General features: G+C 52.7%; 3 protein-coding genes across 9 annotated transcripts in view; 2 read left to right on the forward strand and 1 right to left on the reverse strand.

The window, feature by feature from the left end:
- The first annotated feature begins 1184 nt into the window (after positions 1–1184).
- Positions 1185–3411, forward strand: LOC120958958 (argininosuccinate lyase). Its single transcript, XM_040382053.2, has 2 exons — positions 1185–2538; positions 2641–3411. The coding sequence occupies exons 1-2, from the start codon at positions 1375–1377 to the stop codon at positions 2917–2919; spliced, it is 1443 nt and encodes a 480-aa protein (XP_040237987.2). The 5' UTR covers positions 1185–1374; the 3' UTR covers positions 2920–3411.
- Positions 3019–23853, reverse strand: part of LOC120958944 (mucin-5AC) — a 59964-nt gene continuing 39129 nt past the window's right edge. For 2 of the 6 annotated variants that reach the window (XM_049610624.1, XM_040382031.2), the window contains exons 3-13: positions 23181–23513; positions 22033–22295; positions 19054–19224; positions 16440–18073; positions 14890–15885; positions 14498–14629; positions 13580–14427; positions 13299–13515; positions 12814–13236; positions 12576–12753; positions 3019–4021 (exon numbers count right to left, since the gene is read on the reverse strand). In XM_049610624.1, the coding sequence (XP_049466581.1) occupies positions 3997–4021; positions 12576–12753; positions 12814–13236; positions 13299–13515; positions 13580–14427; positions 14498–14629; positions 14890–15885; positions 16440–18073; positions 19054–19224; positions 22033–22295; positions 23181–23513 (5220 nt within the window). In that variant the 3' untranslated portion in view covers positions 3019–3996. Of the gene's footprint in view, positions 4022–12575; positions 12754–12813; positions 13237–13298; positions 13516–13579; positions 14428–14497; positions 14630–14889; positions 15886–16439; positions 18074–18147; positions 18401–19053; positions 19225–22032; positions 22296–23180; positions 23514–23853 lie in introns of those variants that run through there. The other 4 variants (XM_040382033.2, XM_040382032.2, XM_040382035.2 and 1 more) reach the window with 4 other exon arrangements.
- On the forward strand, positions 6813–10781 carry LOC120958946 (carotenoid isomerooxygenase). Of its 2 annotated transcripts, none has more exons than XM_049610627.1 (4): positions 6813–7317; positions 8405–8739; positions 8812–8958; positions 9026–10781. In XM_049610627.1, exons 1-4 carry the CDS (start codon positions 7090–7092, stop codon positions 10389–10391), a joined length of 2076 nt encoding a protein of 691 aa, XP_049466584.1. In that variant the 5' UTR covers positions 6813–7089; the 3' UTR covers positions 10392–10781. The 2 variants fall into 2 exon arrangements, with proteins under 2 accessions (XP_049466584.1, XP_040237975.2); XM_040382041.2 differs by lacking the exon at positions 6813–7317 and adding an exon at positions 7368–8283.

Raw genomic sequence — 23853 nt, forward strand, 5'->3', positions numbered from 1 at the left:
GTCCAGGTTCTCTAAGATTAAGTTTTCAAATGGAAGTTCATAAATATATTGGACACAGGATTAAAGAAGACGCATCCCAAAGGTGACACTTTCAGCGAAAGGGCAATGACGAGCAATAAGTGTTCAAAACCAGGGAAACCAGCATCGTCCCGAGAAATGAAACGTGCGAGACTGTTGCACAAAGTATGCCATGGTGTGTCAGCTTCGTAGTCTCACGCCATACATCGAGGGGGGGGGGGAGTCGTCCGTTTCCCGAAAGTGGCTCGAGTTCTGTGAAGTTGGGTAGGTGCTTGTTGAAACAGTTTGAATTGCTCCAGTTAACTAAACACTCGCAAACCACTCGCAAACCATGCGCAAATCCAGACGCGCACGACACGTTCAGCGTAATAACCCGCTGCCAAGTCCTGCCCCGATGATGCGTATATTACGCCATCTCTTCTCCGGTGAATTATGAAACTAATGCTATCTCTTTCACCTCTCTCTCTCTCTCTCTCTCTCTCTCTCTCTCTCTTCATTTTCAGCTTATCTCGCACCCCGTCACACGGCGGGTGGTTTTGGTTTTATGTATTGCTGACATCTCCATGACAACCAACGGCGGGCCCGGGGGCCTGCTACACAATGATGTTGAAGCAAAGAACGGAAATGAACAAAACAAATCGTTGATCTATTTTTGCGATGTACAATGACGCTGGACGTGAGAAGGGGAAGCATGCATTGGCAAGAAGAAGCTGATAAAGGTGACCCGCTTCGTCTACCGAGAATGGGACGGAAATAGCCCAATCGTAGGAGAGACACACACTTAGTAAGCCCACGGGCACAGAACAGGACAACGAACTGTCGCGAACTGGCGGCGCAATAGCACACACCGTTTTGGGGACCGTGCACAACGTCGAAAGTATGAGTGTGTGGAGGAGAAGAAGCAGAAGGAAGAAAAAAATGTCACATAGTTTTGCCAGCAGCCCCTCGAACGGGCGGGCGGAAAGTCATCGCAACTGCGCTGATTCGTTCAAGTTCAAAGTCGCAACACGCCCAAAGTCCCGACACGATGCCATCTGTTCGGACGCACACAGCCCCCTTGATGCCGCAGCCGGATCCCCGGAGCCTGCGACTGACTGGCTGGCTGCTGATAACCCGCACGTTCGGCTGGCTGACCCCTGTAGGCACGTAATCAGCGAACGGTCCCCACGCCAGGGGCCCCACTGGACCATGGGCGGGTATTTAAGGGCGCTCGCAAGCACACCAACGTTTTAGAAGCTCAGTGGCTCTGTGCTGTACCCCGGCCTGGGAGTGAAAACGGTGCAAATCGGTTCCAGCAGCTAAGTGAAGTGCAAAACGTAAAATCGCAAAACGTCGCGCGTGTCTCTGCCACACAGAATGAGTAATCGCAATAATCGCATCGTGTCGGCCGGCGAGCAGCAGCTGCCGACGCCGTTCAAGCTGTGGGGCGGCCGCTACTCCAAAGCAACCGACCACGTCCTGTCGAAGGTGAACAACTCGCTCACCGTGGACAAGCGGCTGTACTCGGAGGACATCGACGGATCGATCGCGTACGCGAAGAGTCTGGCCGAGGCGGGCCTGCTGACGCAGAGCGAGTTTAAGGTGATCGTGTACGGGCTGGACGCGATACGGGACGAGTGGAGCAAGGGCACGATCAAGCTGCTGCCGCGCGACGAAGACGTCCACACGGTGAACGAGCGCCGGCTGTTCGAGATCATTGGGCCGCAGATCGCGGGCAAGCTGCACACGGGCCGCAGCCGCAACGAGCAGGTCGTGGTGGACATGAAGCTGTGGATGCGCAATGCGATCGCCGACCTGCAGCGCCTGCTGGTGGAGCTGGTCGGCGCCATCAACGAGGCGGCCGACCGGCACATCGACGTGCTGATGCCGGGCTACACGCACATGCAGCGGGCCCAGCCGGTCCGCTTCAGCCACTGGCTGCTGAGCTACGCGTTCTACTTCAAGGAAGACTTCGACCGGTTCGATGAGTTCGGGCGCCGGATGAACGTGCTGCCGCTGGGCAGCGGGGCGCTGGCCGGCAATCCGTTCAACATCAACCGCCACAAGCTGGCGGCCGATCTCGGCTTCGACGGCGTGTCCCCGAACAGCATGAACGTGGTGAGCGATCGGGACTTTGTGGTGGAGTTTAACTTCCTCTGCACGCTGGTCGCCGTCCACATGAGCCGGCTGGCGGAGGATCTGATCCTGTACGCGACCAAGGAGTACAACTTTATCGAGCTGTCGGAGGAGTACACGACGGGCAGCAGCTTGATGCCGCAGAAGCGCAACCCGGACAGCTTGGAGCTGATCCGCGGCATTACTGGCCCGGTGTTTGGACAGCACTGTGCCATCCTGATGACGCTCAAGGGGCTGCCGTCCACGTACAACAAGGATCTGCAGTGCGACAAGAGCGGCATGTTCGCGGTGTACGACCAGATGCAGATGTGTCTGGTGCTGATCGGTGGCATCATTCAGACGATGCGGGTGGACGAGGATCGTTGTCTCAGCTCGCTCGGGTACGAGATGCTCGCGACCGATATGGTAAGTAGGACGGAAAGGGGAGCGCACTCTACCTTTTTTTTCTCAAAACAACTGCTAACCGGGCATCTCTTTCTCTCGCTCTCTCTCTCTGTTCGAAACTAGGCCTACTATCTGGTGCGCCGTGGCATTCCCTTCCGGGAGGCACACCACATCTCCGGCGAGGTAGTCGCCCACTCGGAAAAGGTAAAGATCCCAATTAACAAGCTGACGCTGGAGGATCTGCAGGAAATTAGTCCCCACTTTGACGAAACGATCAGCCGCATCTGGAACTACGAGAACAGCGTGGAGCAGTACACGGTGGTGGGCGGTACATCGCGCCTGTCGGTGCAGGAACAGATCCGGGTGTTGCGTGCGTTCGTGGAGGGACACGTACCGAGCTAATTAGTGAGTCTAGACGACGAACCCCGAACGTTTCTTTCGCCAGAAAACCCTCCCCAACCCGTAGTCAGTAAAACGAGTCGATATAACGCACTCTCTCACTCTCTTTAGATATGTATGTATGTATGTATATTTACGCAAGTAGTAGTAGTAGCAGTAGTAGTAGTAGTTGCAGTGTAGTAGTAATAGTAGTAGGCTACCAAATATTACATTGTGATCACAGGATTGCCCCCTGACGACAGTGCGCGATCCTCTCGAAACGCATGCAAGTGTGTTGCTATAGTTTGCTCTTGATATCTTGATCGTTTGTCAAGCGCGAACTACTCCCCCACCCCATTCGGCAGGAAGGAGCAGCTATCTAACTCGGTTGTTTGTGTTAATGTTAGTGAGAGCACATGTCGGACCTTATGCACTAAGTGTGTTCGCAAGAAAGGAATGCATAAAAACACTATAATGGAAAGGGCAATAATAAATCTTTCGTTTTCGTAACATTAACGTCACATGCCGTTTGTTTGCTTCGTTCTTTCTTCCTCGTCTTATGCGCTCGTCGCTGTCGAATTGTCGGTGTCGCCACAATCCACGTTGTTGGTTAGTTAATCTTTTGTTTTGTTGAAATTGGTTCATACATCATACATCGCTTATGCGCTTGTTGCCAGCAGAAGCGCGCCCTCTCTCTTTCTTTTCTATTTTCAGGCACCGCGGCCAGCCCCTATCGCCGTAACTGTTAACTGGAGCGTACGTACGGGGCCTGCTCGGGTTCCAGCAGTGCAGCAGTGTGTGACCACCAGTAAGACACAACATCATCATCATCATCAGGCTCTTTCTTGGTCGCTTATCAACGTCGGCCGTTACATCGTCCCGTGGGGGGTCAGTTTTTGGAGCTGGTCCGCTTGCACCAGCACAACATGAAGGCGTGCCATCATCATCATCATCATCATCATCATCATCATTAGCCGTTGTTTGCCGTTGCTCCAACAATCTGTTTCGTCCCCAAAAAAATAGGGAAGATCCCGCGATCAGTGCATGCATGGTTGGGAACTTTCCTACGCGTCATCCGATGTGTGTGTTTGGGTTCGTCTCTTATCGGTGATGTTTTTTGGACGATCTGGAAGAGGGGGAAATAAAAAAAAAAACACAAATTGTAGAATGATCCTTTTTTTGTTTGTTTGTTTGTAACTGTTTCAATATAGCAAATAGCGCGACCATGCACATTTTGATGACGGGGATGATGATGATGAGCAAGCGTCGTGATAGTGTGGAAAAGCGCGCCAAACTATTGTTATGGTTTCGATGGGACACGGCACGCCTATGTGTGTGTGTGGCCGGCTATTAAACTATTGTCCGCTGCAACCGAACCGGGCCAGTTAGAGCTGGTTAGTTAGGGGCGTTATCATCAGCGATCAGCGATCAGCGTCATTAATCGGCGATCGATCGATCGATCAGCAAAACCATTTCCGTACATCCCCTGCGTTCTCCTCTCCTAGCCCCGAGTCCCCGTGTGTGTGCGTGTTCTGGGAAGTCGAGTCGGATCGGTGCAGTTTCGACCAGTTTTTCCCCTTTGTTTTGCGGATTCCTTTTCCCACAATTCAAATTAATCAACCAATGCAGTTTTACAATCGCAATGTCACTGGCAACTCATTGCCCGTATGCTGTTCGGTTTGACGTGCATTAATAATAAAACGTAAACGTTGTAATAGTCTGGTAGTGAAAGTCGTTAAACAGGGCGAGATAGGAAGGTGAGATGAATGATTGTGATAGATTGCACCCATTGATTATGGTGTAATGTGATTGTTTTCTGTTTTCTGAACTAACTTGACGCACATCTCCCTCAGTGGAAATGAAGCAGCTTGAAGCCTGCTTGTACCGTTCAAACGACAAAGACACTTCAAGAACTCGCTGGAAGGGCTGCCAACAACTCACGGAAGCAAATCAAGGCCGGGTTGATAGTGTTGAGGCGTTACCAATTGGGCATAAAAAAATCACTGACCTACTAAAGATGGACGCTTACTGCAATACAAATTCTAGAAGATTTGAGGCTTAGGCCAACCATTCTAGAAACACTTAGTTCTAGCAGGGCAGGCAACACCCCTTTCTGCTAAATGATGTAACCCATTCCTTCAATCGTTAATCAATATGGTCGTGTCGTTCGCGACTTTTTTTTGTACGAGTTGGAGGAGTACAATGGAGGTATCCCCAATGCCTGGAAATGATGGAAGACATTCAGCCGCGTTTCGACGGAACAATTTCTGCTGGAAAACTCCTGTCAAAATCACCGTTTCCCATGGCAACGAAAAAGCGTGCAGAGTTCAGCGAATCTTATTCGTGCAATTGTTGCCATCTATCGCAGGCTGGTTGGCACGAATCTTTGCTTGTAATCATTTGACAGGTGCGAAGAAAACTGTGTATTTTGGTATTTCAACTTATTTTTGGGATCTCTGCGCATGGGAGAACACTCGTATAAAGGTTTTTAGTGTAATGTGTATACGTTCATAAAATCGCCATTTTCGAATCCACAGAAGAATCGTGTCATCGAAACGCAAAACTGTTCGCGAATCTTGTTTTGACGGAAGAAGGGGAAAGATTCGCAATCAAATAATCGTTCCGTGGAGTGTTACCTATTGAAGACTCTTTTGGAAAGCGTCAGCTCCAAAGTGAGTGTATACATCAGGTGGGCTTATTAGGCACCGATTGATTTCAAATATCGAGTAAAATTATGAAAATTTTGGATAGAGTTAGGAGTTAGTCCATAGCAAAATCATCAAAGGATCCAGTTTGTTGTGGATCTAACTGTCAAACCATGTTTTCTTCCTATTTTCGTTTATAGACGTCAAATTGCACTGGATAAGCCCACCTGATATATCAACTCACTTGGGTCAGCTCTCTTCGATACGTCGGGTTGGTGTATCAAGGTGGCTAGATTGTCTATTGGGTTCGATTTCTATCGAGATTGTCAGCAGGGGAGAAGATGGTTACTAAGGACTTTGTATGCAATCAACATCTCAACGACTCTCTGTTCAATAATGGTTGATCGAAATCTATGAGACAGATAAATCTGTACTAATGTGTAGACTTTGATTGGAATTTATATTTGCAGTAGGATAATCCGTGTAGCTCTTGAACCGAATGAAGCCATGTTACATTCGTCAACTGCCCTTTATAGGCTCAAACCATACGTAGGACTGACTATCCTGGTATAGGTAATCAATGACGTCACTAATAGCAAAGTCCTTTATCGGCAGGCCCGTATCACAATGGCCTTAACCGAGAGGCCAAACAAGAAGAATAATAAGAAGAAGATGGACAATATAAGGATAGAAACAGGATAAGATACACCATGTCACCAGACTGTTAAATAGTGACAAGATACTGCGAGACAACTAGAAGTTGGGAACAGAGCTGGAACTGGCTTTAACTGGAGTAGGTCCTAAAAAATCTAGATCTAGGTATTTGGCATTTTTGTAGCACACGGAAAAGGTTCCTCCTGAAGTAAGCGTGACCTTCCGAAGATTATGTCACCAAGAACTGTAACCAGACACCTGTTTTTTTTTTTAAGTTATCGATCGGTTACGAAGCAACCACACATCATAGTAGACTTTGGTTGCTGCTGCTATAAATGGAGAAGCCACTTATGACGGAGCACAAACCCGTTCCCAACACGTAAGATCGTATCAAAGGGGTGAGGGGTAAGGGGGGCAAATTTTACGGTTGCTTAAAACCGTAATAATTTTAATAAAAGAACGCCAAAATAAAGAGGTCTGTTTCACTTTTCGCAGAGAGCAGTAAAATGGTCTGCTAAAACTGGCAGGAATGATGAAACGAATAAATGTTGATAGTACAAAAACAGTACGCTCTAACGCTTACGACGTCACGCGCTCTTTACCTAATTACCTTTACCTTTACCTTTACCTACCTTACAGCGGTCACTAATGCACCGGCAAGGGCAAACCACCATCGCCACCCAACGATTGGGAGTTCAGTCTGCCGAACTCTCTCCCCCGGGTCAGTACCGTGAACTTTATCACTTGTTCCGCTTGTTAGCTCCCTACAGTAGCCCTTCTTCAGGCCATTCGGCCATTGTAACCCTTTACTGTTTTTGGACCACTAAACCGGATGTGATGTGACCTGCGTCCCGCAACTACCGTGCAAGGTCAAGTGCACACACGCATCCCGTGGATGTTTGACCGTGCCCTTCAACGGCGTGAACCCGCAATGAACTGTGATTGGTGTGAATTAACGGCACCCCACGACATACACAGAGCGCACGTTTTGCGTTTACATCCCGGATTGTGGTCGCCATCGCCCGGAGCGAGGGACTGTGGCCAACAAACCGACTGTGGCCAACGACCAGACAACACTCATTGTGCGCTGCGACTGACCAGGGCAACTCTTCCTCCTAGCCAGGTAAGTTTGTGGTACACTAATCTGACCTCCCCCCGGGCGGTCAACTGGGAATTTGGGACAAGGTGTGACGCAATCGGTGGGTTGGGTTGCGCTGGGAAAGTGATGAATTGCGTCGTCTTGATTAATTTAATTGCAAAAGTCGTCCGGAGCAGGAACAAACCAGAACAAACACAACACACACGCACGCACACACCGTTTGCAGGAAGCCAAACAACTGCAAGACGTGTGACGACGAACCTTTCGCCGTACGGCGCATGTCGGTCGGATGGCCACCACAAGTGCTCCCACGGGAGTACCCAAAACTGCACGCCAAGCTCAGAACCAGTCCACTAACTGCCTGTAACGGTGGTCCCGATAGAATTGGCGCGTCCAAAAAAAACAACAAAAAACGGATCCATTCGGAATACCCGGAAGTATAAAAACGTTCTACCGCGCGAAACGTACCCATCAGTGTGTCATTGTTGCCGTGTCTGGCCGTGAGTTGAAAGTCGTCCCTTGAAAGTCCACCGCTTCGCCCCTGTACCGTTACCGTTCGCGATGGACGTTACCGTGGAAGACTTTTGCGAGGAAACCAACTTTCCCGAGGAGTCGCCCTGTCCGAGCCCGTTCGAGCCGGCCAAGCAGCTGCTCAACATTGGCTTCCTGCAGATCAATGGGCGCTTTACGCCCCACTCCGGCCCATCGTCCGTGTGTTCGACGCGTAGCTGCAGCCTGGCGGCCACTCCCGTACCACCGGACGCAACGGACGCAACGGAGGAACAGGAAGAGCACCGGCACGGTGAACCGGGCGGGCAGGAGGAGAACCCGAAGCCTCGCAAATGGTCCCTGCCCCATCTGCCGACGGAGGCGACCAAGTTCGAGCTGAGTGGGCGGGCGACGCCCGTCTTCACCTGGAACCCGATGCCCACGTCCAGCAATGTGATTTACGCGCTGAGCGACAAAAACCAGCAGATCGTCTTCTCCCAGGTGGGCCACCATCGTGTGTGTTTTGTGTTTATGTGTCTCTGTGTGTGTCCTATTCGTGTTCTCAATGTGTGTCACAATATCAAATCTTATCCCACGGTTCCTCTTTCTCCTCCATATCAAGCTCGAGCAAGAGGCCGCAACCGAAACAAGCGTCTCGGAAGTGTCGAGCGTGGTCGATTCCGAGGCCGAACTGGAAGTGGACGAAGAGCCGGCAACGGAGCCAACGAAAGCAGCGAAGGACACCACCCAGCCGAAGGACGACATGTACCCGAACTGTGACGTGAACGTGTGGTTGCGTTCCTGCGAGCAGGAGATCGTGGAACCGATCGAGGGCAAGGTGCAGGGCACGGTCCCCGAGTGGTTAAACGGGAGTCTGCTGCGCAACGGCCCCGGCAGTCTAAAGGTGGGCGACATGATGTTTAACCACCTGTTCGATAGTTCGGCACTGCTGCACAGGTGAGTTGGGAATAGATGACACCCAGAGAGACAGAGAGAGAGAGAGTTCACTCCCCGATTGTGTCCTTGTAGGTTCAACATTGATAATGGGAAGATCACGTACCAGTGTCGGTTCCTAAAGTCGGACGCGTACAAGAAGAACAACGCAGCTCGACGCATCGTGGTGACTGAATTCGGGACCAGTGCCGTACCCGATCCGTGTCAAACGATCTTCCAAAAGTGAGTATCTTGCAAGCGATCCATCCACCCTTTACATCCCAATGATCCTCCCTGTTCTTCGTTGTAGAATTGCAGCCGTGTTCAACAAACCGGGCGTCAACAACTCGGACAACGCGATGATCTCGATCTACCCGTTCGGGGACGAGTTTTTCGCGTTCACCGAAAGCCCCATCATCCACCGGATCGATCCGGAAACGCTCGACACGGAGGCGAAGCTGAATGTGTCCGACTACGTCGGTATCGTCAACCACACCTCCCATCCGCACGTCATGTCCGACGGGACGGTGTACAATTTGGGCTGTTCGATCACTAAAACGGGCCCGGCCTACACCATCATCTGCTTCCCCCACGGGCCGGGAATGTTTGAGAATGCGCGCATTGTCGCCTCGGTCCCGGCACGCTGGAAGTTCCACCCGGGGTACATGCACACGTTCGGCATTACGGAGAACTACTTCGTGATTGTGGAGCAACCGCTCAGCGTGTCCGTGCCGACGATGGTGGTAAGCCAGATCCGGAACCGGCCGATGGCGGCCGCCCTCAAGTGGTTCGAAAGCCAGCAGACGTACATCTACCTGCTGGATCGGGATACGGGCGAGCTGCGGCACACGTTCCACACGGAACCGTTCTTCTACCTGCACATCATCAACCAGTACGAGCGGGAGGGCCACGTCGTGCTGGACATCTGCTGCTACAAGGATCCGGCCATGCTGAACTGCATGTACGTCGACACGATGCGCAACATGCAGAACAATCCGGACTACGCGAAGATGTTCCGCGGCCGACCGTTGCGGTTCGTGCTGCCGCTCAACTGCGGCACGGAGCGGGCGAAGGGCCGTCCAGCCGCGGGTCCGAAAGGGTCGTCAGCCGCCGCCGACGCCTCCTGGTCGGATATGTGGCAAAATTTGGGCTCCTTTTCGGCGGGCGATTCCACCGACAGTGGGCTGGTGCTGCAGAATCTGGTGCAGATCGAAGACTCGAAAGCGACCGCGTACGTGATGCCAAACAGGACGATCTTCTGCAAGCCGGAGCTGCTGTGCGATTTGGGCTGCGAGACGCCCCGCATCTACTACGAGCGCCATCTCGGCCGACCGTACCGGTACTTCTACGCCATCAGCTCGGACGTGGACGCCAGCAACCCGGGCACGCTGATCAAGGTGGACGTGGTGACGAAGGGCAAGCTGACCTGGTGCGAGGAGAACGTGTACCCGAGCGAGCCGATCTTTGTGCCCGCGCCCGACCCGCAGTCCGAGGACGATGGGGTCGTGCTGGCGGCCATGGTGTGGGGCCGCGAGGAACAGAACCGGGCCGGGCTGCTCGTGCTCGATGCGAAGAGCTTCACCGAGCTCGGCCGGTGCGAGTTTGTGACGCCCGGTCCCGTGCCAAAGTGTCTGCACGGTTGGTTCCAGCCGACGGCCACCACCAAGGGAGACTAATGGACAAAGAAGGCATTAAGATGAGCCAAAATGGCAAGATTCCCCCAAAGAGGCATACGCAAGGCATTGTGTAGATAGGCTGTGTAGTGCAGCGATAGCAGATTATTAGCCAACGGTTTGAGAAGTATTACGGCATCACATGAAAGAAACTGAATATTATTAATTAATCACGAACACGATCGATCGATGGCGGAAGTAGTTGAGCCACCTTTCCCCACTCCCCGTAAATGGCATGCTTCCCGGGCTGCCCAAAAACCCCGGGAGGAGTGTGTGCTAAAGCGCTGTGCTACCTGTTATTTGTTATTGCAACTGTTATCACAAACGGTTAACAAACTATAAATATAATCAAATGTTGATGTTTTGAAATAATAATAAAAACGCGTCTATGATCCGGCTTTCGCTTAATTTGTAAGAACCTCTCCCCCCAGCGGGAATGGCAGATGGAAAAGTAAAAACAAAAATTGTAGGTCGTGCGTTCCCCTTTTTTGCGCGCGTGCTCTACGGCGAGCGCCCCGACTCTGAACGCATTAGAACGCATTGTCAATGCACTAGACACACACACACATTCGTCCGCGATAAGCGCGAGGTGGGGATGATAGTGCGTCCTTCTAGAATCTAACGCTTTCGTTCCGGTCCCACGCGGTCAAGTGAGTGCGTTCGCATGGCCGCGAAACCTTTGTAACGGTCCTCCGCCCCGGTTGCGATCACTGCCACAGCACGTGCGTTGAGATGCGTTCTCACTGCGTTCCCTAGTACTAGCCCCTAATGCGATTCCAGTGCGGTGAATGCGTCCCGTTCCGCACAATTGACCTTCTGCGAACGATAAACCGTGTGTGGCTCGGGGGGGTTCCTACATACATAGCTGTCTGTCTGTCTGTACGGAATCAATTTGTAAACTTTGCAACCCGTGGTTGCACTGGTAGAGCGGTGTGAAGGTGTGATGATTGAGACGGCGCCGCCCAGAACAGGGCGCCGATAACCCCTTTTTTGCAGCTGGAATAGGTTCAACGCAGATTCACTTTCTCGGTACTGGCAGGCTACGAACGATCATGTGTTGTAATGCGCCATCAACCGTTCTGGAAGGCTGATAAGTAGTTGGACGGGGCTTTTGCTATCAACGATCATCTGGTGCGATCTTCGATCGCGGATGTTCGCTGAACGGTGGCTGAGCGGGTGGGCTAAAGTTGAGACTCGTGCGCCCCTACGCGTTTGCGCAATCAAGAGTAACGCCAGAAGGCACACGAATCAGCGAAAAGCGAATCTTGATGACGATGCGGAGGTTATAGCGTATTGATGAGGATCAGTAAATGATCGGTTATAAGTACATCGCCTTCAAGCAAATATAGCAAAGTTATTTGCTCGATGTTTGATGTTTTCTGCCAAAAGTCTACATCATCAACAACAACACCACCCTTCAAATCATCCACGTCAATAGAGGGCATATGAGTCTGGGACATGGATGAGTTCTTGAACCCACTGTAACAGCTTGAAGATCACAGAATGGTGTGTGTGGTCCTCATCAGTAAGTAAGACTTATTTAGTCTTCAGACATGTACACCTAGATTAAGTTGGAATTAATTCCCAAAACCTTGAGGATAGGACCTAACGGAAAGCAAATTTAAGCATTCAAAGTACAGCGCTAGTTCCTAAGTGTTAAAACCATCTTCGAAAGCGGATGATCGTCGTCCAAAGATTAGCCGAAAGAAATTAGCTCCGAATCAGTAATATAAGGCAGGCAGTTAATATCCGCACCAGGATCAACAGAGGAAAGAAAGGGGGAAAAAGGTAGATATATGACAAAGTATGCAAATTCACCTATCGCCGAGTGTTCGACCCGCGCGCGCGCTGTTATGTACACACCTAACTCCAAATACACACACACAAGCACATACGCATACGCAAACAGCGGCCAAATGAAATAAGCGAGGCACACGCGCGACCAACCGCCGCAAATGGTCAAAAGCTTGCTGCGCGGGGTGTTTTTTTGTTTAGGAACAGATGCACTGCTCAAGCCGGCGGCGGCGACGGCGCACCGGGTTTGCCAGCTTTGCTTCCCGCGAGTGGCGCGATAGGCGGGACGACTGGCGCCGCACCACCTTGGCCACCTTGGTCGGGTGCTGCTGGAGCTGCTGGCGTCGTTTGCGCCGGGGCGGCGGCACCAGCATGAACGATTGCAATACGTACGTTGTGGTGGTGGCGGAGGCCAGCTGCGAATGATGGTGCTGGTGGTGCCCGTTAGTGGCCGATGACTTGAGCCCGCGGGACGATGGACACGAGGCGGAGTGTAGCGAATGGTGGCTCGACACACTTGCGCTTACCGCTGTCTGGGCAGTGTGTCCAGCGGTTGGAGTTGCACTTTGTCCTGGGAAGATACCGGGGAAATTAATATCAGATCTCCAGACCCAAAGCTCCTCAGACCTACCCTGATGCCTGGAGCTGACAGTTCGAACTGATCCGCTCGATCGCTCGTTACGATGGGACCGGGTGGAGGAGCTCACTCTGGTACCGTGTCCGTTACTGGTGCCACTCGTGCGTTCCGGGTCCTTCGTTTCCTTCGAGTGGTAGCGCGTCCGGCGAGGTCTACGCGGTGGCTCTACCGCAGTAGTGCTGGGAAGATCTTCCGAGGAGCTAGCGTTTGATTGTAGCTTTTCCTTGCTGCACATGCGCACCAGACGCCGGGTTTCGGTCGCCATTGGGGCGCGGCTTCGACGGCTAGATCCGGAGCGGCTGGAAAGACTATCACCGGCGGTCGTGGATGCAGTTGAGTGACCGCGTAGCGAGACACTGCGCGTAAAGTTACCCTCCGGGCGGCGTCCGATGCTTTCGTTCGAAGAAGCTGATGACACTGCAAAGCGGAGGAAGATCATTAATATGCTTTCCAATCTTCCTCTAGAAGAGCCTACTCACATCTCGATTGCCGCTGATGGTGACGCTTGAGGCTGTCGTCAATGTTTTTGGAAACTTGAACGCCCCGTGACTTCATGATCTTGTTCGTCGTTGAGCATTCCCGGATAGTGCCAAGCGTACAGCCACCGGTTGAGAGTCGTCGATGATGTCCCTCACCGTCGTTCAGCTCACTCAGAATGCTCTCCATACTTTCACCGTTCGACATGTTGTTCACAACCTACAAGACGGCAAGGTAATTCAATTTCAGCATCTTGGTTCGTGCTCTTCCCCTTTTCACTTACATTCAATATCTCATCCGCGGCACGGGTAAGCTCCTCCAAGATGCGTTCATCCCGCTCCAAATCCTTCTTCCGGTCGTATGCTGCAGCCGGTTTCTCGCTCTCTGCAACCTTCGCCGTCTGCTGCTGCACCAACAACTCTCCAGCCGACGGTGAAGAACCCACGGAGCGCTGTGCTGCCTTCGGTTTCAGCGCAAAGTGGGACAAGTTCTCGTAGTGGGGACTACCATCGGCCGATGAAAGCGTGGACGTTGTCACACTGCTACTGCTGCTGTTTACGCTCACACTGTTGCTGGTAGCAACGGAGGAAGATCCAGTGCGTACCACAGCTGGTCGTGGAGCTGCTACAGCTTGACTCTTCGGCTGTTCTACCGCCACTGCTGCAGCTGCTAGCTGACCGTGGCGTAACAGATCCGGCTTATCGTTGGTTAGCTGCCAAAGGGACGCCTTGGATGTGGCACTATCGCCAGACCCCGTAGTGGTCGTCGTCGACGATGTCGTCGTGGTACCAGAGCGTCTAATAAAGGAGGACGTTAGTGTGGCCGATCGCTGAAAGGGTGAGTTCGGGGTCGTCGTCGAAGTCGTTGGCGGTTTGCCGGTGGGGCCCGCCGGGCTGGACGACTGCTGCTTGTTCGGGTTGACGCCGAAAAATGACAGTTCATTCTCGCGCAGTTGCCGCGCACCGGACGACAGCCGGAGCGAGGCGCGTTCCTCGTTACGCACGGCACCGGGCGTGGTGGCGCTGGTGGCCGTGGTCGGAATGTAACGTCGGAACTTCGGTGATTGCTGCTGCGTGCTAGCAGCCGTCGATTCATCGTTCAGTGTCGTTGTTATCTTTGTCGTAGAAGTGTCTGGGAAAGAAGACGCACGAATTAAAGTAAAGCCGCACAGCAACGGCATAGTAAAGGCGACTCCCCATACCTGGACTAGAGGTGTGAGAAGCTGGTGGCAGTTTCTTGACGGGCGTTGGGCTCTTCAGCTCAATCGACATCACAGCAGAAGGTTTGGCCGGCTGGCGGCTGATCAGGGCCGAGGGTTTCACAACATCAAACTCTGCAACATATTGAAGAGAGTAAAGCAAGCTCATCATTTGCAAGCTCCTACCATGTTAGCAATTGTCTTTTCAAAGCCAGCTGCTTCAGATTAGTATCGGATCAGTCAGGGGGCACAGGGGACTGTGTATAGCCCAAATAGATTAAGGGGAGTAAATGTGCGTGAGTGAGTGCGCAACAAACGTATGGACAAACTTGGGCAAGCATCAACACGTGAGTAAGAGATAGAGAGAGAGTGCAATGACCCGGGCATTCACTTACCTGCAGACGAGTTTACCGAGAAGGCCGTATCCTTAGGTTCGTCGCGCGCAGCCGTCACCGTCGAAAGGCTGCTACCGTTGAACTTCTGAATGTTTCGTTTCGCTTTGATGCGACTCCAGCTACCGGACAGTTCCGTTGCCTGCCCAAACGAAGACGTCGACGATGAGGCGTCGGCCAGATTGCCCAGGTACAGCTTCACCTCCTCGTCCGCCTTCGCGCTATCACTGTCACTATCGTACAGTTCGGCCGCATCGTACAGTCGGCGTAGCTGCGACAGCTGCTGACTAAGCACGGTTGAGCCTTGGAGCTTCTTCAGTCTCGGTGCAGCGATCGGTTTACTGCTCACCAGTCGATCCACATCGTCCGCCGTGCTGGAACGCCTTACCGAGGCCGTGTTTTTGCTTATATAAGCCTCAAAATCGGACAGCCGCGATTCACTCGTTAGGATACGACGGGATGCTGCCGTCGTTGGCAGCACGGAAGTGTAGCGCGAAACACCGTACGCCGTGGCATCACGCTCCAGCGAGTCTCCATCGAGCGAGGACGCATACTTCCCGGACGTCCTCAGCTTCGGATAGTCGGCGTAGATACTGCTGGCACTGCTAGACTTGGCGATCGAGTGGCTGCTGATCGTACTGCTGCTGCTGTTGTGCTGACTCACACCAGCAGCTCCATTCAGCTGACAGAATGCGGAATGGCGACGCACTTTCGGGCTGGCAATGTCGACTCCACCTCTCTGATATAGCCCCGTTGGCGTTCCGCTCTCTCCCAGCGAGTCGCGCCGAATGGCTTGCAGACTCTTCAGCGCTTCGTTGAGCTTGGTCGCGGCACGCATGGTGCGCATGATCAGCGAGGTTGACTTTAGCTCGTCGCCCGCCGCCGCCGCCGGTCCTTTCTCTTCGCCCGCTGACGTCATGTCGATCAGGATCTTGGTGGTTGATTTCGCCGCAGCCGACTCGTGCCCGTTCGTCGCACTGTGAAGGATCGCTTTGTCTACTTGTGCGCCCAGGTCGTTCGTGGTGATGATACAGCGGTGCATTAATGGTGGTGTTGTTTGTTTGGAGAGGGTTGGATGTGCATCGTAAAGGTGGTTAGGATAGAAGAGGATGGAGAGCATTGTTGCGTATGGGTGGTTGTTTGAGAGTGTGTGGTTTGGTGGTTGGCGGTTGTAGGATAATGTACAGCGCGGAGAAGGGGTCAGAGCATTACAATGAGAGGGAAGAAAGAAGAAGAAAAACGGAAGGTAGGGCTAATATAAAGGCAAACTGTTTAGGCTTAACAAACTAAAGCTCCAATTCTGAGTGCTTTTGGCAATGGTGGAAAGCAACCTTGGGACCGGTAATTTACATCTTTTTTGTTGGAAAATGGTACAGACTAGTACAACCTCGCACACATTCTTACTATGCTTGTTTTGGCAAACGCTGTACAGCACACCGAATATGGACCCTTTTCGAATAGTTAGGATGAGTCGTACATCGGTTAAACATGTGGTAAAAGCTTTACAAAATGCCCTCAATCACGAAGTATAGCTGCGGCCGGTCGAAGCTTACCTGTGGAATTGCTGCCACTCCAGGAGCTGGGTCCCGCCGGTTCCTTCGTCAGGTTAATCCTCGTCGAGTAGCCGCTGCCAGGGGCAATGGGCGACGAACTTTTCGACTCCGTTCCCATCTCCACACTCAGCAGTCTGGGCTGGCTCTGCTCGACCGTCGCTCCTCCTGCTACCACCGGCTTCAGCTTCACACCCCACAACGCCTCGTTGCTGTCCAGATTCTCGCCCAGCACGTATGGTTTCGGTTTGACGGGTTTGTTTTTCAGAATGCTGCGCAGCGATATCTCATCCGTCGAGTGGCCATCGCTTTCATCCGACACGGTGACGGTGGCCGATGGTACGTACTTCCGGGGCGTTGGTTCCGGTGCCGCACGACCCATTCCCCCGATGGTGGTGGTAACGACCGGCGCCGTGTCCTGCTCGATCACAACACTCTCCGACGAGGGGCCCACCAGTTTCGATTCATCCGTCGCGTTGACACTGTCCGAATCGCCGTCCAGGTTCGACACCAGGTAGGACGAACCGCCGGATGAGCGTCGTCGCCGGCGGAAGTTGTTCGTTGGCGGTGGCTTCTCATCCGTCTCGACGATGTTCACCCGGCCCGAGTCGGCCGTAAAGTGTACCTCCGTCTTGCAGAACTCGACCCGCTTCTTGTTGCGGCTCAGATCGTCGATGAGCGTGTGGCTGAATCCGTTCACGTGCACCGACGACTTGCGCTCGAACATGGTGCGCAAGCTGTCCCGCACGTAGCTCGTCTCGTCGACCGCGATCGAGTGGCGCTTCGGTTCCTCGTCCGTTGGTTCCATGGATGGAACTGCAAACGTGTCGCTGGTGCTGTCAACCGGCTTGCTAGTGATTTTGATCACCATCGCCGGGTTCGTCGCTTGCTTCTCCTTCAGCTGTGACCGTTCGCCAAGCGTCACAATCGTCGCCCGCTGATGATGGTAGGAACCGCCCGCACCCTGACCACTCTCGGTAGCGGCACTCGACCAGCTCGAGCTCAGATCCGACGACCGCCCAATTCCACTGTCCGTCGACGAGTCCATCTTGGCCATGGCAAACCCGCTGCCAAGCGGCTGCTGGCTCATCCGCTCAAACCCGTACGACTTACGGCGCGAATGCCAATCGTCCGGCGCTAGCACCGTTGTGTCTGGCGCTGGCTTCTTGCTCGTCTGCAAACTGCTGCTGCGATAGTTCGAGTCGGACGAGCTGCTCGTCTCGAGCTGGCCGAGCCGCGTTTCCACCTCGGTGATCGTTACGCCACCCTCGTCAGCGGGGCTGGGTCGATCGCTCGCCACCGTCTGCCCGGAAGCGTCATCGGCCGGGCTCATGTCGTCACGGTACAGCGACTCGTTGCTGAGCCGGCGCAGGCGGCCGCGTATTTCGCGCAGCGATTCCGCCGTCAGGAAGGACGCTTTCGGGGGCGATTTGCTGTGGGGCGGATTGCTGTGGGGCGGTGTGGTCGCGGCCGTGCAGGGCTGATCCGCCACGCTCTTCAGGATGTTGTCCAGCGCCACAAAGTCGATGTGGTTGTTGCGCATGGCCGTGTTGAGACGGCGGCCGTTCTCGAGCTCCTGACAGATGCGCGACACGCTGACGGAGTTCTCGGGCAGGTCGATCGGGCGTGTGTTGGTCCTGTGCGGGGAGAGGAGACGAAGGAGACGCATTAGAATTGTACCACTTCGCGCTTCCTACACCCAAAGCCTAACCTCATTGCACCCGAAAGTAAAGCTACTCAAACACTTCAAGAATGTACATAGACTAGACGGTTTCACACGCTGTACCAGAGCTCGCGTCCAATGCAAACTGGACCATCCTACGCATATTTGTTGTTTTCACAAGATCACCTACTGTCGTACCCGTGTCTATAACCTGCCTCATTTAATGATGTGCAAATGTTGCAAGCACTTTTTCGCTGCCGTTGCTGTCGCTTGCTGTTCGGTTTTGCATCATCAACACGTACTCTAGTACACGAGGCGAGCCACTTCGGCGAGCTTCGGGCGTCGGTGATCGGTTGGGATTGAATCATACATCATATGCCCAGCCAGTATCCCAGGGCCGTCAGGTCCGCACGACGCACTGCTCCCCCTCCCCACTCTGGATCCGTTCTGGCTGATTTGAATTTCAAGTGGCTAACTCTTCGTCATCGGGTTTGTGCTGTGGGCTGTTATTTTTAGCACTGCACCACCATGGAGCACCACAAACCGGAAGCGAATCCTGTGCAGATGGTGCAAGAAAAATGCAGCCGAAACGCCCGAAGTGTAGTGAGATATTCCCCAAATTCCAATGCACCAATAGGAACGAGCTAATAAAAAGAGCAAAACCCGCATATATGCAAAACACAAACGAGCGATCGATGAAATCACCAACTCCTTCTGGGGCTCGGGAAGCGTGGTGAGTCAAAACTGTCTCGTTGCTCCGGATACCGGTTTTGTGGGATCGTTCTCCTTCCCCCCCAAAAAAAGCAAACTAAAACTAAATTACTCTCCCCAAAGTAGGTACGAAATAGGGTTATTAATAAGAGCAATTCCCAAGACACGCGTCAGTACCAGAAATGATCGTACCAGCGTACCTTCCCCCACACACACACACATTGACGCTCGCTTCCAACTTACCTCGGGGTGGTTTTCCTTGGGAACTGTAATGATCGCCGTATTTTGCTCACTCGCTTCCACTGCGTGGGTTCGACGTCGTCATCGAAGTTGCTCTCGTCACGCTCGGTCGAAAGGTCCTCGATCGAGATGCTCTTGCCGCGGGCCAGCGGTACGCTGTTGCCGTTGATGCTGCTGCTCACAGGATGCAACCGGAAGTACCCAGGAGGAGAAGGTAGGAGAAAAAGAACCAAAGAGAGAGAGAGAGAGAGGTGATTAAATTTGCAGCATTGACACCCTTTAGCATAGATCGAAAAGTCCCCGCCGGAGTTCGGGAGTTTTGCGCATTGAGCAACCTACTCTGGGTGAGTAGGTGAGTTTTAATTGTCTTTCTTCCCTGCCACCACACAGATCTTAATCGAAGTTGCGTGTAGGCCGAAAGCTGCTGTCATTCACAGCGCGCGCGCACCTCTCCGGAGCGTGTTTGCGCTGATGTGCAATTGCGCACACGAGCCACTCCTGCGCGCATTGGTTCCGGTACGACACGCAAACACGGCGAGCGCGCCCACACGACCGAACACCGTCCACCAGCAGCACAACTGCATGCACAATCCGCCACTATCCGCCATCCGCTGACGCACATTTACGATTTATGATAATTCAATTTTACGATCATTCGATAGCGTAACGCTGCCCAAATGGGAAACCAAACACACAGGCTCACCTTTTCTTTGGCTGAATACCTTCCGAATGCGTTTGGTTTCGCTTTTCACAAAGCTTTCACACTATTAACACACACTGCAAACACGGGACAACATCAATCCAGGCAGAATTGCGTCTGCCGGATGAGTTTAATGAGTTTAGTTAGGGAATGGAAACACCAATTCTCAGAGTTCCAGAGCCGACGACGCACGACGTTGATCCAACGATTGACGTTCAAAGAATGACGTGCGCACGTGCGGGATCCGGACGCTTTGGGGGTCTTTCCTCCCAGGGACGGTGGTTCGGTTCCGTGGCCCAGCCTACCGAAAACCCACGTACGAAAATCATGCGCGGCAAACGTCTGGTTCGTCGTCGTCGTCGTCGTCGTCATCGCCGTCACCCGTGATCGGTGGTGAATCATGACGCATGGAGAAGAAGAGAACGTTGATCGGTTGAGGTGACAGAGAGAGGAAGCGGGAGAGAGTCTACAAACACCGATCAATTGCTGCTCAAATAGACTCACAGCCATTTCTATGCCCGTTAGAATCTGTTTCCCAATTTCGCAAATTCTCTCAGAATTTCTCGAAGATTTGAGGATCTCTCACAGCTCCAAAGTCCAACGCCAGCTGTCACACAGTTCGTGGCACGCCACCGTGTCTGCCGTGTTAAGGTTTACCAAACCAACCCATTCAACCCTCCTCCCCCCCCCCCCCCCCCTTCCCTCATGCCAAAGCCAAAAGTCGTAGGAGGCCCCCATAAAGTTAGGGATTCCCGTCTGTCCCGGCCCGTTGGCAGCAGCACATATTGTCACCGAGGCTAACCACGTTTAGCACGCTTTATAGTAAAACACCGATCATTAACCGAAATCGGTAGCCACATATACCACACACACACACACACACACACACACACGCCGGAATCGGCATCGGGAACCGCTTTGGCCGAAACCGAAACCAAAAATCAAAACGAAACTGTCAATTCTGGGTTGTTGTGCCCGGGATCCGCGAACGTTTATTGTATTTTAATGAAGTGTGTAGTGTACCCAACTCTCGGTGGCCTCACGCTTTTGTGCCGACCAAAGCGCGCCGCGGCTTGGATTGGTCATGTTTTTTCGTTAATCTGTCCACCTTTTTTTTTGGTTTTGTTTCGTTTACTTTTCTGGACAAATCGTACTCCAATGGACCGAGCCAGTTGTTCTCGTTTTTTTTTGTTTTGGAGCCTACACAGCATTGCATTAAGCAATTTCGGCAAACGTTTTGCGTTGGATAGTGTCATTTCTCTCCCCGCTTTCCCGAGTTCCTTCTTCCTTCCTGCCATGCCGCCCTCCGATTGCACCAATGTCCCTTTGCCAAGCCGTGCGTTGCATGAATGCCCGTGTTAGAGGCGCGTTTTATAGCTTTATAGGTCCTACACGCGATCGCGCGCGGTTGGCCAGCATTGAAACGGCGAAAAGAAATTCCGTAGGCGTACCCCTGGCGATGACATAACGAACTCTCTACGTGTATCAATCCGGTCTCTCGCTGGACGCGTCCGTCCCGAACGCTGAAGAACGCCAAGATTCCTGGCCCACGGGAGACTGGCGAGGTGTAGCAGTGCCAGTGGTGATGGCATTTCTACTCAAATGGTAAAAGCAGTGTATCGCCCCCTCTGTCCGCGCCTACATTCTTTGGCCGGACGGTCGAAATGGCGCTGATTCCCGGGCCCTGGTTCTCGTTTTTTTCGAGCAGAACGATCGACAAACCGCACATTGTCAAGCACTCGCAGACCCGTTCACTTTTGTGTGGTACCTGATTTATGGAGTGAAGTAGTACACAACTAGATTTGTGTACAATCCCCGCACAACCCGTGGATATTCAGGCCAAGTCCCGCGCGTCCACGGATTTGGTCGAAAAGTTGTATTTCTGATCGAATGCAAATTCTACAATGTGAGAAACAATACATTATGAGGCGGTCAGTTTTGGACCATTTACAGCTTCAGCATTTCAGACGCAGCCTGCAACCATAAATCGTACCGAATCGCTAACCGATCGAAAGTCTCCGAAAGATGTCATGGCGTAGACGGCAACTATCACGCAAAGAAAAGCAAAGAATAACAAAAAAACCCCAACATATCGACAAACATTCCAAGATTGCAAGCGCTTGTGGTGGAATTTGGCAAACCCTCGCTCGCTCGATCGTAAACCAATAAACGCGATCATTATACCCACCTCCCCCTTAAAGCCTCTCTCATCCCACTGCCAATGACTGCTTGGCGTGTGTTTGAATAGAAATCTTATAGCCTACACGCGCGCGCGCTCTTACCTGTCCTGTTCAACGGCAACGGTACGAAGGGGCTGCTGGTTGGTAGCAGTGTGGTGGTACGAGCCACGATCGTCATGCGCATCCGCATCGACTGCATACAGCTGCCGGCCGTACCGGAGTGGTCCGCTGGTGTTGACGAAGCTGCTGCCCGCGGACGTTGGGCTGGAGGAAAACCTTGGGAATGGTTTCGTGGCCGTGCTGACGAACGCAGATCCGCCGAGTGGTGTCGTCTGTGGTGCATCGGATCGACTAGATCCTACAGTCTGTGCGGAGATGGAGAAGACAGGAGAATAACGTCAATCTTTATGATGATTTAGTGACCTAGTGTCAAACATCTTTACAGATGCCGATCAAGGATCCAATTTCCTGATGGTTTGATGTCTGCTAAGACCCAGAGGGACTGCAGTGAAATTGCTTCACCTCGTAGGTGTACGTAGTGTATTTGCAGTCTTCAGGCGCAGCAGGTTTTGCACTTCGCCAATGCTGCGTATAGCTTGCGCCCCGGATTTCAGCTTTTTCGGCTAGTCTGTCCATCTTGGGGCAAATGTCAATGTCATAGCCCGTTTTTTTTCTTCTACTTTTCCTTTCGTGCTTCGGACACAGTTTTGATGTCGTCCAATGCGCGCACGTGTGTGGGCCGATCAACAAAACCCAGGTGGGCAATAAATCAAACCCCAGAAAATGCAAACCTATCAGCGGGTCGCGTTTGATCTACCCGGGGGGACACCCCAAATAAATGTCAATTGTGGACCGATTAATCGATTGTGGTTTTATGCTGGTAATTTTTGAGCCCAGAGTTTCAGATGTACAGAGCGTGCACAAGACCTTGTGTAAAAACTGGCGCCTATTTCCTCGTTACATCGAACGATTGACATTTGTATCCATTTCAGCTTGAACTTCAAAACGCAACAAAACTTCCTGATCTTCACATTGGTTCGTTCGCAATGCGTGTGTGTGTGTACATCGGAATTTCTACAGACAACAAGCGTCGTCTCTGCACACAACTCGGAACAAGCTCGTCGTGCAACTTGATCAGAGAAAATATTTACCCATTCCCGGGCGCGCGCTCCCTGCTAGTGACGACCGTCACGCGATCGCGCATGAATGAATGTTTAAAAGGAGCAGTTGATACCCAACCCTTTACTTACCAAGAGTCTACTGCTGCTAGTAGTGCCAGAGGACAACGGACGGTGGAAGGAAGACAGGAGATGATGGCTGGAGAAGCCGTTCGTTGCGAGGGGCGAACCAGCAGCGGTGGGTCCGGTGATGGCGCCAACGCTGCCGCTGCTGCCCGTCGTTTGCTCTGTGCTCGTGGTGGTGGAGTGCACCGTCGAGGAGGACCAGCGGGACGAGGTCGTTTGGACGGTTTGGGCGCGGACCACTTGCAGCGAGCCGGCGGACGTGCGGGCCTGCAGGATCTCCATCTGCTTCCGCTGCGTGTGCTGCGTTCCGTCCGGTGTGGACAGGTTCTGTGAAACCATCTGAAAGAACAACCATCAGCCAGAAGAAGAACGGAAAAGACACACCTCAGAATGCGAGTGGAATGAAGCAAGACGCCATATGGAAGAAGAATTATAGAAGGGGACACAACGACAACAGAACGACAACGGAACGACATTTTTACTTAATCACATCCTCCCCGGGACGATGTCCCAATCGAAGATTCGAAGGCCAACCGGGTTCGTGCGTTCGAATCGCATCGCGTGCAGTTCCACCGTTTCACATCTAGATGGCAGCACCGTCGGTGTGTCGCTTCGTTAACGATTGACGACGAGATCGCGATCGCAAATTTCAAAATCAGATTAGAAACACACCGCCATA

The sequence above is a fragment of the Anopheles coluzzii genome, chromosome 3, assembly GCF_943734685.1.
Source record: "Anopheles coluzzii chromosome 3, AcolN3, whole genome shotgun sequence".
NCBI classification, from domain to species: Eukaryota; Metazoa; Arthropoda; class Insecta; order Diptera; family Culicidae; genus Anopheles; species Anopheles coluzzii.